General features: G+C 42.0%; 1 protein-coding gene across 5 annotated transcripts in view; it reads right to left on the bottom strand.

The window, feature by feature from the left end:
* Positions 1-16,302, bottom strand: part of MPPED2 (metallophosphoesterase domain containing 2) — a 169,927-nt gene that overhangs the window by 66,139 nt on the left and 87,486 nt on the right. For all 5 annotated transcript variants that reach the window (XM_081099570.1, XM_081099567.1, XM_081099568.1 and 2 more), the window contains one exon: positions 14,633-14,858. In XM_081099570.1, the coding sequence (XP_080955696.1) occupies positions 14,633-14,790 (158 nt within the window). In that variant the 5' untranslated portion in view covers positions 14,791-14,858. The remainder of the gene's footprint in view (positions 1-14,632; positions 14,859-16,302) is intronic.

Below are 16,302 nucleotides of genomic sequence, written 5' to 3'. Positions count from 1 at the left end.
TGTGCTGGGTTTTATGGTTAGTCAACACTGTAGTTCATATTCTCACTTTAAGTATCAAATGAAAATTACATCCCAAATACACATAAAGTTATTATGAATAGGCAACTTTTGCTCAACAACCTACTTCTAGATTGTCTAATATGAATAATGCCTTATTTTCTCTTCCAGTCAACTGCCCTGTGCAGCTTATTGTACAACACAGCCAGGCTACACAAGTTATATTTTCTATAAACTTTTCCTCCTCCTAAACCACAGCTCTGCAATTGTACATTAGCATTTTCTTACTGTCTTTTCAAACGGTATTTTCTTTCTTGACAATGCAATCAGCATATAAAAACCAAATGTCACCGCCTGGTCCCGTTTAATGCAAACTGAACACCCTAAACCCCAGCCTGACAAGGGGAATGCGTTAAGCTCCGGGACAAAAGCATCCAAGTCGACCTGTTTTGCAGACTGATTAATAGAAACAAGCTCCAAGGACTAATCACAAGTCGAGCGAGCCCTGTTTTGCAGATTAATAGAACAAAGACACCCGAGAGGAGGGGAGGTTACAGCACCGGAATACAAATAAGCAAAGGTAGGCACCAGGCTTTCCTCCACTGAAGTCACATCCTATAAAGCCAGACCCACAGACCCCAAGTCCCAGGGTGCCATGTTCAGGGATAAACCAAAACAGGGCACCAAAGAGGTCTGGGTTCCCTCCATCACCCCAGCACTAAATGAACCATCTAGGCGCCGCCTTCTATGGCGATTCTGATGTAAAAGAGGAAACAACATTTTTCCTCAGAATGAGGCTGGCCCTGGGTGCTCTGGGGAATCCTTCCGTGTCACCCCGGCAAACCACAGCACTTGTTGATGAGGATGGACGCAACCACCTCCCCAGCAATGGTAATCTGTGAAGTGTGTGTGTACGCCCAGGCCCACAAATAGACAGGAACTATACACACAGGGTCAGCATAATGTTAGAAGAGAGTTCATTGCAAAATTACCCCTCGACACAGATTTTACAAGAGAATGTGGCCTTTTTTTCCTGACTGTAAAAAACAAAGACTTGCCCACTGTAAGAATATTCAAAATCCCATGGAAGTAGAATGAAAGAAAGAAAGAAAAAAAAGAACATGCGTAAGGGAACATCGCTGTTTGACTTGTGGTGTAGTACCTCTGAGTTTTCATTTTCTCTGTATATTTATATGTTTTTGGTAATGCTATGAGCCCTCTGTATATTTTTAGTGGAGAGATGGCTTTTGAAGTGCTTACTGCTAAATATGAGAAGAAAAACATATCACTGCTCTCTGATGACTGATGCTAATTCTTGAATGACTTAAAACCAGGTGAATGTGTGAATTTTTACTGGAATTGTACAGTTTTCATCCGTGTGCGTATCTGGTTCACTGAAGAGAGTTTACACAGCTTGGGAAACAATCTTCAGGAATTTAGATGTCTGGCTTTTTGCTGTTGTTGTTTTTTTTTTGTCTCGGTCCCAAGAAGAGGATTAGGTTCAATGGACAAAGAGAATGCATTTTCCCCTGGCATACATGTATTCCGCTTTATCAATAATCTGATTATTCTGTTTATTGCAATAATCGAGGAGGGAAAAACATTTGTAATGAATACCATAAATATCAACAGTTACAAATCTCCAAACTGACTTCTGTGTACTGTTAAGCCTGTGGTCTTCAGGCCAACCGAACTGCAGAATTCCAAACCAGTGATCCTGTTTCTCTCAGGCTTTTCAGAACAGAGTTCAAACTCCACAGAAGGTCATTTCTATAGCAAATAACCTAAAAAGCAATACCCTTGATACCCTTCTTGGTATCAGATTTTCCCTCTAACAGAAATACTGAACAGCATATAAACAGGGTTTTTGAATGTACGAAGGTGCTCAGTACCCTGAAAATTCCCTCGCCTTCCATGGGCCTGTCTCTGAAGCTGCTGCAAGCCACAACTATTCAGAACTTGTCTCCGGAAAGAGCTATTTAAAAGCACAGAGGTCAAGGCCACACACTCCCTTAGGTTCCCCCCGTTTTTCCTACTCATGCTGCTGGACCAATAGGTAAATTCTTCTCCTTGCAGAAGTATACCTTTTTAAAGGAGAGGCTGAATTTGGATTAGAAAATAAACTAATCTTTGCTGTTTCATGTGGGGGGAAAAAGAGAGAGAGAAGCATGAGGAATGTACACTAGCTGAGGCATCGTAAGCATAGCCTAAAACCCTCATTCTTTAATGCTTCCTCTGTATTAATTTATATAAACAATATAAAAGCAAACCCTACAAATGGAGCTTCTGAAATTTCTTTTCCACAGTATTTTTTCCCTTAAGTCATAACACCAAAGGGTAAGAAGTAAAAAAATGTAATGAAGTGGCTAATAATTGCCCGGTGGCATTATTTCCAAATAGTGTTGCCATTATCAATTTGTGCATAGGTGTTAGTCTAGCATCTTTTGCTTATTCTGAAAAGATCAAAGCAAGAAGGTGTTTTCTATTGATTCTTCATTCAAAATAAAAACAGAGGCCAGATGATGGCTAGTGAATTGGGTGGGAATTAGACTTTTAAATCATGAATGCAATAAAAAGTCCTCCCCCTCCCCCAGCCTAAAACTTGTCTTCTATAATCCTCTTTTTAGAACCAGGATACTCTGAGCCATTTCCCATCGCTCACAAAGCCTTGTGTGGCATGAAAACTCAGAACATCTCATTGGACTCAGTGTTCAGATTGAATATGTCCCATAATCTCAATACATACAGTAGCTTGAAATGTAGTGAGAAAAAAATAGAGTAATCTCCAGTTATGAAGCCAGGCAGGCATCAGAACCACTTAGTCTTAAGTGCGATCATTTTGTACACAGTATGTTAAAAAAAAAAAAAAAAGTGCATAGCCAATTTTAGGAAAAAAATGGAAAACCAGTGTGCCTAATCTGGACTATTTTTTTTACCCTGGCAAACACAGTATTGGTTTTACTTAGCCTTCAGTGTTGATGTACTAGGAGTTCATATGAAATTTTAGCACCACTTCTTAAAAAATGTGAGCTATCCTAAACCCACATGCCAGACATTTAGACCTGAAAGTATCTAAATTACCCAATAAATATCACCAGCACCTTCAAAGGCTGTCTTGGGAAGTTGTATTCTGGGAAGGATCTTATTTACACTAGCTAGTTCTTAACTATTTTCTCCAATTTCCCTTTTATATACCAAGTGCTTCTCTTTGTTGACTTTTCATTTTTCACTGAAAATTTCATACTTGGACATTACTAGTCATAGTAACTGTATTTACACTTTAACTAAGCTGATCTTTTCTAATATATGAGCAAAACTTATATCCCCTCCTGAATTAATGCAGATTTGTAATTCATCTTTTCTACATTTTACAGGATGTAGACACATTCTGTTAATGCAGAGGCTGTCAAATTTGTCACTAATTTCCTGGGTAAGCAGTCCTCATGGAACATTCCACATTCAATTTATAGTTCCCATCCAAGATTACCTTTATTTTTCTTGGGTGGAAACACAGTACCAAGTGTTACTGATATATTCAAAACGATATTCATGTAAGTGACCTTAAAAATGCCCATATGTCTTCATTTAACAGACATCCATTCACTCTTCTATGTCTTTTGACTTAGTGCAGCTGATATATGGAGTTCCTTCCTTAAATGGTTTGCAGTTATCCAGATCATAAGCAACTTGCTGTGCAAAGAAACTGTAGAACAATTGCTTTTAAAAATTCTCTCTTTCTCATACACACACAAATAGGGGTAACCATTTTCCTAGACTAAGTTTTCTATTCACCTCATTTCTGCTCCTTTTTACTCTCCCCTTCTACACTGGTATACCATCATAAAAAAAGAAAAAGAGACGACCAAGATGGCGGCATAGGTAAACACCTGTGCTTGCTGCCTCTCACAACCACATCAAAACTACAACTAAGGGACAAAACAAATAGCATCCAGAACCACAGGAAAGTCGCTGGCTGAGTGGAAGTTCTACAACTAGAAGGAAAGAAAAAAGCGCATTGAGACTGGTAGGAGGTGTGAAGGTGCGAAGGTCCGAAGGCGTGCGTGAAACGGGCCAGCAACTGGGTGTGCTGTTGTATTTTTCAATCAGGAGAGAGATATAAGCTCCCGATTGCTCTGAACTCCAGTTCCGGGCGAGACTCTGGGGGCCCAGACTCATACAGGGAGAAACTGGACTGTCTGGCATCGGGCTGGAACACGAGGGCAGCTTTCTCTCAGAGGTGCTCGCAGCGATCACTGCTCCTGCATGGGGCCGCAGGACACAGAGACCCGAGGACCTCTCCGGAGCAGGGCTGACTGGCAGACATTGCAGTTTACTCTGCCCTGGTGATTCCCTGAGACCCTGCCCCACCCAATTTACAACCCCACCCAAGCTGTGTGCAGCGGCTTTTGCATATCAATGGCCTGTCCTTTTGCTACCTAAAACCTAACAAACTGCAGCTGGGTCAGAAAGCTCCAAAGCTTCCAAAAGAAGGCCTAAGGCCTGGCAGCAGCAGCCTGCATTGCTTCACAGCTGGGCCTCATCTGGGCACTTCCAAACCCCAAACAAAGAGGATATAGAGTTCAAAACCACGGTTATAAGGTTACTCAAGAATCTTCTAGAAATCTCCAAGAAATTTAGTGAGACCCTCAAGGATATCAAAAAGGACCAATCAGAAATTAAGAATACACTGACTGAAATAAAGAATAATATACAGAGATCCAACAGTAGAGTAGAGGATCCCAAGAATCAAGTCAAAGATTTGAAATACGAAGAAGCAAAAAACACCCCACCGGAAAAGCAAAAAGAAAAAAGAATCCAAAAATATGAAGATAGTGTAAGGAGCCTCTGGGACAACTTCAAGCGTACCAACATCCAAATTATGGGGTGCCAGAAGAAGAGAGAGAGCAAGATATTGAAAACCTATTTGAAGAAATAATGACAGAAAACTTCCCCTACCTGGTGAAAGAAATAGACTTACAAGTCCAGGAAGTGCAGAGAACCCCAAACAAGAGGAATCCAAAGAGGACCACACCAAGACACATCATAATTAAAATGCCAAGGGCAAAAGACAAACAGAGAATCTTAAAAGTGGCAAGAGAAAAACAGTTAATTACCTACAAGGGAGTACCCATACGACTGTCAGCTGATTTCTCAACAGAAACTATGCAGGCCAGAGGGAGTGGCAAGAAATATTCAAAGTGATGAATACCAAGAACCTACAACCAAGGTTACTCTACCCAGCAAAGCTATCATTTAGAATTGAAGGTCAGATAAAGAGCTTCACAGACAAGAAAAAGCTAAAGGAGTTCATCACTACCAAACCAGTATTATATGAAATGCTGAAGGGTAATCTTTAAGAAGAGGAAGAATGCCCTAACCAATTTGGCTCAGTGGATAGAGAGTCAGCCTACAGACTCACGGGTCCCAGGTTCGATTCCAGTCAAGGGCATGTACCTTGGTTGCGGGCACATCCCCAGTAGGGAGTGTACAGGAGGCAGCTGATCAATGTTTCTCTCTCATTGATGTTTCTAACTCTCTATCCTTCTCCCTTCCTCTGTGTAAAAAATCAATAAAATATATTTTTGAAAAAATGAAGAGGAAGAAGAAAAAGGCAAAGATAAAAATTATGAACAACAAAGTGACAACAAATACATATCTACCAACAAGTGAATCTAAAACTCAAGTGAATAAAAAATCTGATGAACAGAATAAACTGGTAAATATAATAGAATCAGGGGCATAGAAAGGGAGTGGACTGACCATTCTTGGGGGGTGCAGGAAGAGATTAGACAAAAATCTTACAGTTATGGACGAGGACAGTGCGGGGAGGGTAAGGGCATGGGGTGGGGGTGGGAACCGGGTGGAGGGGAGCTATGGGGAAAAAAGAGGAACAACTATAATAATCTGAACAATAAAGATTTATTAAAAGAAAAAGAAAAACAAACAGCCCTGGCCAGTGACTCAGTTGGTTGGAACATCATCCCATACAGCAAAAAGGCTGCAGATTTGATTCTCGGTCAAGGCAATAACTAGGTTTTGGGTTCAATCTCTGGTAGAGGTACATCTTGGAGGCAAATAATCAATGCTTCTCTCTCACACTGATATTCCTCTCTCTCTCTCTCTCTCTCTCTCTCTCTCTCTCTCTCTCTCTCTCTCCCTCTCTCCTCTCTCCCTTTCTCTCGCTCTAAAATCAATGAACATATCCTGGGGTGAGGATTACAAAAGCAAACAAACAAAAAACCTAGCCATTACAAAGTTACACAATTGCTACTTTTCAGGGAAGAAAATAATACTTACTGAGCATTTCCTGAGTGCCAGAATCTTAGCATAGCACCATCATTACATTTTAATTTCATGAAATATATACTGAATAGTAAAAAAAGAAAAAGAAAAAGAAAAAAAAGGCTGTGGGGTTGAACTTCTTGGGAAATGGGCATCCTTGGGTAAGTTATTTAACTTCTGTAACCAATTTTATCATGACCCATGTGGGGTTTGTAAAATTACCTTCTCTATAGGGTTGCTGTGAGGCTTCAAAACAATGTTATATGAAGTACCTGTTTGTGGGTGATGCTCAATACATAGTAATTATTATTTGCATACCCATTTGACAGATGAATTTGCAGTTCAGGGAAATGAAATAACAAGGTAAGTGAGTTAAAGGAACTTATGTAGTTACCTGAACTCACTTGTGAGAACATCTGAGCTATAGGAGAGAAGTGCGCCCCTGGAAGGCAAAGCAGCAGCAGTGTATGGGAATCTGGCAAAGGTGGGTCAAGACTGTCAATGGAGGCCTAGAGGACTCCCTATCTGGTAACACCTGGAGAAATTCGCACTACTCTTAGTGTTCAGAGTATAAAGTGAGAAATCCATGTTTGCCAAATAGCTTGAAAATAAATGGCACAGAATCGACATGACTTCAGTTTAACTCTAAGAATTCAACCACTGAGAATTCCACTGTTGCAAAAAGAGAATATGAAATACTGGTAACTGGTTTCTAATGTCCAAAAGACTTGCTGAGGGCCCATCTGGTTTAGCTTCCTACCAAACTCACACCTCATGCTGACTTCCTTTACCGCAGCTTGGAGATGCAGTCTCCAACTCTAATGGAGATTTCCATGCTGCTCACAACCTGGAGATAAGGCATCTGAGGGGAAAGATGGCAATGAAGAGCCTAAAACTATTGTTGGAGCCTTCCTTTGAAGACTCTAACTGCTTTCAAGTTAAGTTTGTCCAACTACTCCCATTCTTCACCTTGACTAAACCTGCACACCTGGAGAGATGCTACTATGCTTTCTGTATTGTTGAATGTTCAGGAAGGATCTAGATATGTTCATGAAGCTCATGAATATAATTTAGCACTCTGTTTGATTCCATTACATTCTACCATCTCTGGTCCTCCTTGTAGATTGGTGGCTATGCTAGATCTTGTATTGGAAATACTTTCTTTCCTTTTGTAACTGGGTGTCTCATCTGTGTAGACCTTCAGCCTATCAACCATGGGCACATCTCTACTGCCACCACCCTTACTCATCCATTCTTTCAGCAGATATGGACTTAGCATCCAGTCCATGCCAGCACTGGGCTAGCCTAGGGTATGCCTAGAGAACAAAGTCAACAGGATTTCTGCCCTCATGGAGCTTATAGCCACTGTAGAATCCCTTCTACCCACCAGCAGCAGCTTTGGGTTAAAAAGAAAGCTGTCAGTTTAACATGAGAGGTTGAAAGAGCACCCGGCAGCCAGCCAGCTTGGTCTCAACGTGAAGGTCCAGGCCTTCTCTGTAGCCTGGTGTCTGGACTCTCGCCAGGCCTGACTTCAGTGGGGGCACGTGGCCAGCGTTTTCTTCTCGGTGCATATGCCCAGGGCTGCTGTCTCTCTCACCTGCTACTTGGTTCCTGGGAGGGAAAAAGCCACATGCACCTCACACCCGCCCCCCTGATGGGTGTGCAAAGCAAACGGAAGCTGTCTCTATGGAGCAGAAACACCAGAAAGACCTGGTCCAGGTCTTACAAGAAGTAGATTATTCATTTTTAAAACCCTAGTTTCCAGAGCACACCATGTAAGAGATAATGGATCGTCCCTTGGTTCTGTCACCTCCACATTCCTATTTCCCCCCACAGGCACCTTATCACTGGGTCCTGAGAGCTCCTGAAGCTTACTGGCTTGGACTTCTGTCTGCCCTTTTTGTCACTAGATGGACACAGCCAGAGCTCTAAGTGGCTACTTCCTGCATTGCCTCAGGTCAAGGAGCAGAGGGACATCAGCGGTTACTAGGATACCCTGGTTTAGTCTAAAGAACTCAGCAAAGGAACTCGGGATTCTAGCCCCTCTTCTCCCCAAACTAACTCTGTGACTTTGGGCACGTCACCTTCTCTGTTAAAAACTCTATCTTGATCTCCTGCGTCAACATGGGACAATGCCCAGGAGACCTATAAACACTTGTAAATGCTGGTTATTGTTGCTTTCAATACATACTCTGCTGATTTTGATTGCTTAGAATTGTTTTACTACTTAAATTTTAATTACTTAGGATGATTGTGAAGCCCAAATGTGATAGCACGTGAAAACTCTGAGTGAAAAATACCATCCAAATGTCAGTTTATTATCATTGTCTGCTGATTGATTTTGTCTCTCAGAATGCACAGGCAAAAACTTAAGGTATGCCAGTGGCTGATACACAACCAACACTTCTATTCCCCATCTGTCTATACAACCACCACCAACACATCAGAGAAAGGCACAGGACAGGCCTCCCAGGTTTGGACAGAGTGGGAGGAAAGGTAGGTAGGAGGTGGCTTCAACATCACCAGGTCTGCATACACCGCCTTTCGAAATGGTAGATGCTGACACAGCCGTCAATGGGAGGTAGGAAGCCAAGGGATTGGCTTTGCTTTCTCCTTTTTCAAATAAACAGGGCAATTGTCAAACCATAAGTGAATCGGACCCCAGGCAGCTTTAAGAGCAGTCAGCTGTATTCAGAAACAGGCAAAAATGTAAACAGAGCCTGAAACTTTAGAGCAGGACGGGCCTGACCATAGGTTTCATTATTGGAGAGTCTGTGGGCCCTGAGCCAAGAAAAATGAAATGCTAGCCTGGGCCTTTAAACAGAATCATGTAAAAGCGGAGTGCATATTTGTTTAGCGCACGCACACACACACGCACACACACGCACACACACGCACACACACACACACACACTCACACACACAGACCTTTTCTGTGCCAATACCTTTCTGAACTCTCCTGAATAAAAGTCGGAATCCTGGGAACGTGGTACAGAACCAACATTGTGTGTATAGTTCTGGTTCTTTGGTGTGAAAGGGCTTTCCTGCTGAATATGGAGATTTTTTTTTTTATCTCCTCCTCCTCTTCCTTCTTCTTTCTTTGGCCAAGTTAATGACAAAGTATGACTGCGATCATAAAATAAATGAGCCCATTCCACCGATCCCCAAATCTGAATTCTATCATATGAACTGCCAATTGGTTTTCGAGTCCGCTCACTCAATATCTGCTGTTAATTTGTTTGCTATTTTGAGAACTTGAAGACTGTCATCAAAGTACATGATGCATTACAAAACTTATAATTGGAAATTAAAACATCTGACGCTTTTCCGACAGGGTAAACATAAAGCACTCTTGCACTGAACAGAGCAAAGAAATGTGAGCAACCTTGTGGCTGTTGGTATGCAAGCACAATGACCAATGCCGCAGAGTGGAATCAACACTTAACTCCCACTTTGAAAAATGCTGAGAAAATTACATCTCAATGAATGAATGAACTCAACATGTTTATGATCCTAAATGGGGGGAAGCAAAAAGGGGGGGGCCGGGTCCTACTCACACTTTCTTTGAAAATGCAACTCTATGGGCTTTCTCTTGCTATTTCAGCCATTTTAGAATTACGTTGCCTAGGCTCCAGATCTAATTTTCCTGCTGCAGAAGTTAAGGCACTTCCTCCACAGTTACTAAATCTGACAAATTACACCTGGGTCTACTCTAACATGAAAAAGTGTGCTCTTTGTTCCTGACCCCTTGGTCAGCCCAGAGATCAAATTCCTGCACGTCGGAAAGCCCCACTCATATTCATTAAAAGCCACGGGAGACCGGCTCTGCACTGCTGTGGAAGAGGGGACCGAGGTGCAGGCTGCTGCTGAACCCCACAACCGCTCTGCTCAGAGCAATATAGACTCTACTTTTTGTAGCTGGGCTGCTGGTCAATTAGCACCTGGATTTTTTTTCTCTCTAAACAGTACCTTAGAAACAAAAGAGCAGCTGAAATCAGAAAAAAAAAAAAAAGGAAGGGGCTAGTGAGTGTTTAAATGCCAAGTTCCATGAGTGAGTTTGCCAAAACTTGCTTGCACTAAAATGCTGGCTGCACAGAACAGTAACCAAAAATACAAAAATGATTCAAAAATGCCACTGTCCCTCTACCCTGGCCAGACAAGCAGTTTGTTACCACAGTGGCTAATACTGGACAGATTAGAGTGTTGTCTCCTCTTTCTAACCATCCTCAGCCTTTGGAAAAGACATTACAGAGCTGAGTGATCGTAAAGAGGAAATCAGGAAGCATCTTGGCGGCAGAGAATCAACACGAGGGATACAAGAAACCCACAAGCTTTCCTGTGGGGACAGCAAAGTCCTAGGGGGACCTAGCTGCCTGCAACACAGACCCTCTTCTTCTGTCCCCCGAGGAGGGGGAGAAAAACATAACAGGAGAAGTTAAGAAAAGGTGTGGCTGAACTGCAGCTCCCAAAGACGACAGCACATCCTGCCTGATCTCTTTCTTTAAGATTCCTGGAATAACAAGATGGTGAAGGAAAATAGACAGAAGCCACAAGAAGCTGTCAAAAGGCCTCTTGAGGCAGGGGTGTCCCCAGGAAGGCATCAACTTTCATCCTCCTTCCAGGGGAGCACCTTTCTCCCTGGACAAGTCACCCCACTTACAACGTCTTCAGTGTGGGCCACTGAATTTCCCCAGACCCAACAAACCATATCCAGCTGCCTCCCTTGGGCATCTAAGGAGTAGCGTGCACTCCAATTGTAAACACACGTGAAAGCGCTGCAGTTGTCTGTTATTTTCCACATACATGTTCCCACTACATGGTAAATCAGGAGATACTGCTTTCATCCTCCCTGATCTTTAGAAAACTCTCCTTACATGTTTATAACTTGTAATATTACAAGCTGTAAGCATGTAATGAATGTGGACTAATATTCCTTTCCTGTAGGAGACCAAGTCACATTTTTTAGATACATGAGTCATAGCTATCTTCCTGGTCAGATGGCAATTACTTTTGAGAAACCCATGACAGGATGGAAATCTTTAGTATCTAGGTTCTTATTTTGATTTCTGTTTTATCGATTAGCACCACTTACAAATCAGCAAATCAGAGAACTTAATATTTCCTCAAAAAAAAAGTCATTGGAAAGGCATACAAATCAAATGTAAACCTGTTCCCATAGTTTGGGGGGGGGGTGGTTTACAATATCTAATGGGTTACTAAGCAAGCATTCACCAATGGGAGAATCTCAGGGAAGGAAAAACCTAACTTCTGAAGCGAGAAAAGTGGTAACTTAGCTTCTAGTTGAATTCTTAATAGCAAAAGAGGTTAAAAAATGTATATAAGATATTAAAATAATAAAGCAGGCCCACAAAATCCCGACTTTGAAGATTCTGACTTTGGTGACGTTACAGTGAGTGGCACAGGAAGAGACCAGTGCAGAACCCATTGCCCCTGTTTTTGACAAGAGAGAAGTTGAGAGATTCACCTTGTCACCCAATCAGCAGAGGCTAGAACCCACCCCATCAGACTCCTAGTGCAATAGTCTTCGTATGGAGTGGACAAAGGTACAAAATAGACTGGAAACACCAACCCCACTATATCAGTAATAGCTTCTCAAAGGCTTACTCGATGCCAGGAAGTCTTCTGCGTGCTGCGGATGCATTAACTCATCTATCCTTCTAACAACCGCGTGAGGGACGTCAGGCTGCTATCTCCCACTTCAGAAATGAGCAAACAGATGCATGGAGATGTTCAGAAACGCACCCCAGGTCCCAGAGCTGAGTAAGTGGGATATCTGGTAAAATCTGCTCTCCCTGCACAGAAATGCTCCTGGAAGCTTCCCTAAGTCAGTGTTCAGATGATCAACAGTCCTGGGAATATTAATTTGGACAAAACAGCGTCACAATAAGACCCAAATTCCTGAAGCCTCCAAAATATAGGATGCGACTGGAATTTCCTTTTCACCAACCTCTGCATTTTTCGTCCAAAGACAAAGTAGCAACAATTCCTATGGATGAGACAAATTCCACGTAGAGATCTCCTTTGCTGTAGTGAGGTGCTAGGCAGGAAGTAGTTCAAACTTTCTGGAAACCCCAACAAAATATGTACAAAACCAACCTCAAGACAACATTTCAGATGGCTAATGGTGCCTATTTTCTTATCTTTACCACCTTTTCCAATATTCACATAAAATTCCTGAATAATATGAATCCAGTGCAGACATAAACTTTGTCCGAAGTTTATACCACCACCAAACATGAATTACCTATCATCACATACCATATTTGAATTACAATGGTATGTTTTTTATTTCTTGAGATGCTCCAAAATCTGCCCTAGGATCCAAAATCACTCCCTCATTCATCACAGCCCTAATCTGATTTAGTTAAACCAGACGCTACACAGGTCTGGGTCTGCACAGAGAGGGAGGAAGTTTGTTTGCTATCATCACTTCCGCAACTATCAACCCAGGGATCTCGGAAAGTTCTGCATGTTCAGGAGTAGCCTTCAATCTTCTGTGCCCTTTGAAGATTTTTCTGAAATCATCTGAAGTTATTGAATAAATGGCCGGGACTCCACACAGAGCTTCTCTGTCAGTCAGAGGTCATGCCTCAACTACCAGAGAGTCAGGACGAAGCGGCTGAAACGCTCCCTCTTTCTCCTACTGTTTACCCAGAAATGCTCATATCAACCTCCCACTCTACCCTGAGGTTCGTTTTCAGGTTCCTGTTTAATAAGACTAATTTCTGCTGTTTATTCTCTTTTCCCTTTACCGCCTTCTCACATATAAAGTAATTAATTGATATACATCAAGAAAGCTGGGTATAGCCACTGCAGATAATAACCTCTGATTCCCACACCATGACCACCGCCACCCAGCCATTCCATGTACCCTGCTGTCAGACTCAAATCAGGAGGCTGCCATTTGGTACCTGTGTGATTCTTGAGCAGTTCTTTAACCTTTCTGTGCCAGAGTTTTCTCATCTGCCAAATAAGAATCATAACAGTGCCTATCTCTTAAAGAAAGATCTTTTGAATAAAGGAGATACTAGATATAAATAGGATTTAGAATAGTGCCTGGCATACATAGTAAGGATTCAGTTAAGAGTTCAAAACCATTGCTAGGCTGATTTTAACACAGATATACTTCCTGTACCCACTCATCAGTCCTTTCGGATGCCAAATAAAATAGAAGATATCTCAACTTTCTATGCTACAGAGGACAAACCAAACTGTCAAATGCGGTAGCCAATCTGAATGTACTCTCTTTGTCCTCTTCCAGCCTTAACCTGCAACTCCTGGGGCAGGGCTGGAGTACTTCTCCAGGTTGGGTGGGTAAAAATTAATTCTTCTGCTCTATATACACATGGAACGCTGGAAAATTACATAAATTATAAAAATCCAAGACTTGTTTGATATGGATGATCTATCTGAACTGTCCCATTTTAAAGATGAAAAATCTGGCTCTGAAGGCTCCAGACCCTATAAATACTTAGTGGCAGAGCCAAGGCCAGAAAGTTATTAATTATTATCCTAATAAAACCACCTAAATCCATTGCAAATGTCACGTGACTTAATCTTCATCATAACGCTCTAAAGTGATTATTATTTTCACCCCCTTAGAGATGCAGACACTGGGGCTCAAACTCTGTCAATTAGCTTCTTCAAAACCAGACAACTGATGACTGGTAGAGCCAAGGTCAACATACTTCTTGACTGGCCCCAAAGAATATGCCCCTGCTCCCAGCTTTCTAGATCTCAGTGCTGAGGACTCTAGGACTGAGCTCGCAGCCTGTGACTTCCTAACTGCCGCTGCATCCGCTTTTGAAAAACACAGACTCCTGGGCTCCACTTCAGGAAGCAGAATCAGTCTCCGTGGGCACGGCTTCAAAATCTGTATTTCGTCAGAGTTAGTGATTCTGATGTATTAGTCAGAGTTGAGAAACCCCAATCTAAGCAAGCTATTTTATGAGTGCTCCAGTTATCAGCTGAGAGGGAAACGAGTGACCGAAGGCGGATGGAATGTTCAGTGTAGCTGAATCTGCACGGAGAGGAGCAATGGAGACCTTGCCCCAAATCCATCTGTGTCCCACTGAGGCATAAGGAAGCCTTTCCCACATCTGCCAAAGCCCAGGTCCCATCGATATTGCCTAAAGACATCTGCATCACAATGCAAACAATAAGCACAGCCCTCCCCAGCAGTGCCAGACGACCGACCGTGTTCTGTCCGAAAATCAGCAAGAAGGTTTCTTTCCAGCCTCGTCCTTTTCATTAAAGCACCAAAGTCTGCATGCACCACGCTTTCTTAGCGCTGAGCAATTCAGAGGGCAAGACTCTTCAAATGAACACTTACCAAGGTGCACCGTATATCCTGAATCCCTTCACTGTTACCTCCGAGTCTTGTAAGTAAATACTGTTTGTCAGGAGGGACTGAACGTTGTCAAAGTCCTCTGGTTTCAATTTGGACACAGAGGGGAAACGGTAGTAGTCCTGTTTAACGAGGTCTGCCATGAATTCCTTATCAAATGTCAGTTCATGATTCCCAGCAATCACTATTTTATATTCATACGGCAGGTTTCCTGAAAGAAGAAGAAGAAAAAAAAGAGCACCAATTAGCACGTTCATTTCCCATCACGAAGTACAACAGCCAAGATTGCGTGATTAGCAGCCAGTATGCCCAAATGAAATAGCTCATGCATTCCTTTATATTTCCATGGGAACCAAAATTTATGACTACTCCTTTATGCTAACAAAAATGACAATAAATGGGAAATGGAAAGCTTCTAAGAAGCTAAAAAGCTACTAAGAAGACATTAAGTTTTCTGGTTCCATTTCCCTCTTCTGTATGCTGCAGAGTCACTGTGATGAATCCAGCAAAAAACACTTTAATCACGATCCTTAAAAGAGGTCTGGACTTGGTTTAGTCCTCAAAAAATAAGCAGACCACACTGTAAGGCATGTAGACATAGAATCACTATGTTTTATGCCCGAAACCAATATAATATTCTATGCCAACCATACTTTAATAAAATATGTCAACCAACTATTCTTAACAACTTAGATAACCGCTAGATTTTTAAACATATCCTTCATATAAAAAACGTGGCACAGCCAAGCATTCCACAATTTAAACAAATGAAAGGAGCTCCGTAATACAATTTCATATGTAAGTTAAAGTCTACCTTTGGACTCAGGAATAAAAAGAACATTAATAATGCCTCTCCCTCCCCCCATTAGCAGGCTAACTTTCCACCCACTGGGGATGGGAAAAGAAACTGTAAAGCTTAACCCCCTTTTAATATTTATGGAATGGAAATGGGAGTTCTCGGTGTGTGCTTTTTATGCAAAAGTTTCTCGATCGAAATGAGATAATTCTGGGAAGAAGAATGAAAGCTATAAAGGAAAACCCAAACACCAGACTTCTGCATAGATTTATAATGTTTGAATAAAGTACAGATCATACATATTAATAACTCACCGTGATGCTATAAGAACCAAAATCCAAAGGGAGATAGTGTCGGGCAGCTGTCCCCATCCTGAAATTAATGCCCTTTCTATTCGTTTTCATTACCCATTCCTCAACCCTCACCGCTAGGCTGCTACTCATTTCATTTTATTTTGAAAGGAAAAAAAGGGAGGGACAATGGTGCCTGTAATTCCAGCTTCCCGAGGCTCCTGGGTCCAACGCAAAATGAATGTTCCCTGCTATCCCAGGAAGAGTGAAAGTTACCACAAGCAGGACACTGGATACACTTGTAAAGAACTGGTCCTCACCAGCAAGCCAGAGTCAATGATTTAATTAATGAAGTTTAGTGGGGAAGAGAATTCTTTTTTGGGGGGCAGGGGAGAGGAAGGGGCAAATTTTGTCATGGGTCCACATGGATTTCAGCAATGCAAACTGTAGGGACTATTACACTGTGAAGTCCACAATCCCAGTAGCACACTGCAAATGTATCTGCCAACAGTGAAGGGATTTTTAAGATTGCTAAAATATGCTTTGTAATGCTACTGGTTTTTCTTTGG

Source organism: Myotis nattereri (genome assembly GCF_964212035.1).
Source record: "Myotis nattereri genome assembly, chromosome: 9".
Lineage (NCBI taxonomy): Eukaryota > Metazoa > Chordata > Mammalia > Chiroptera > Vespertilionidae > Myotis > Myotis nattereri.
Note: the sequence above shows the minus strand (reverse complement) of the source record. Positions and strands in the feature narration are given on the sequence as shown.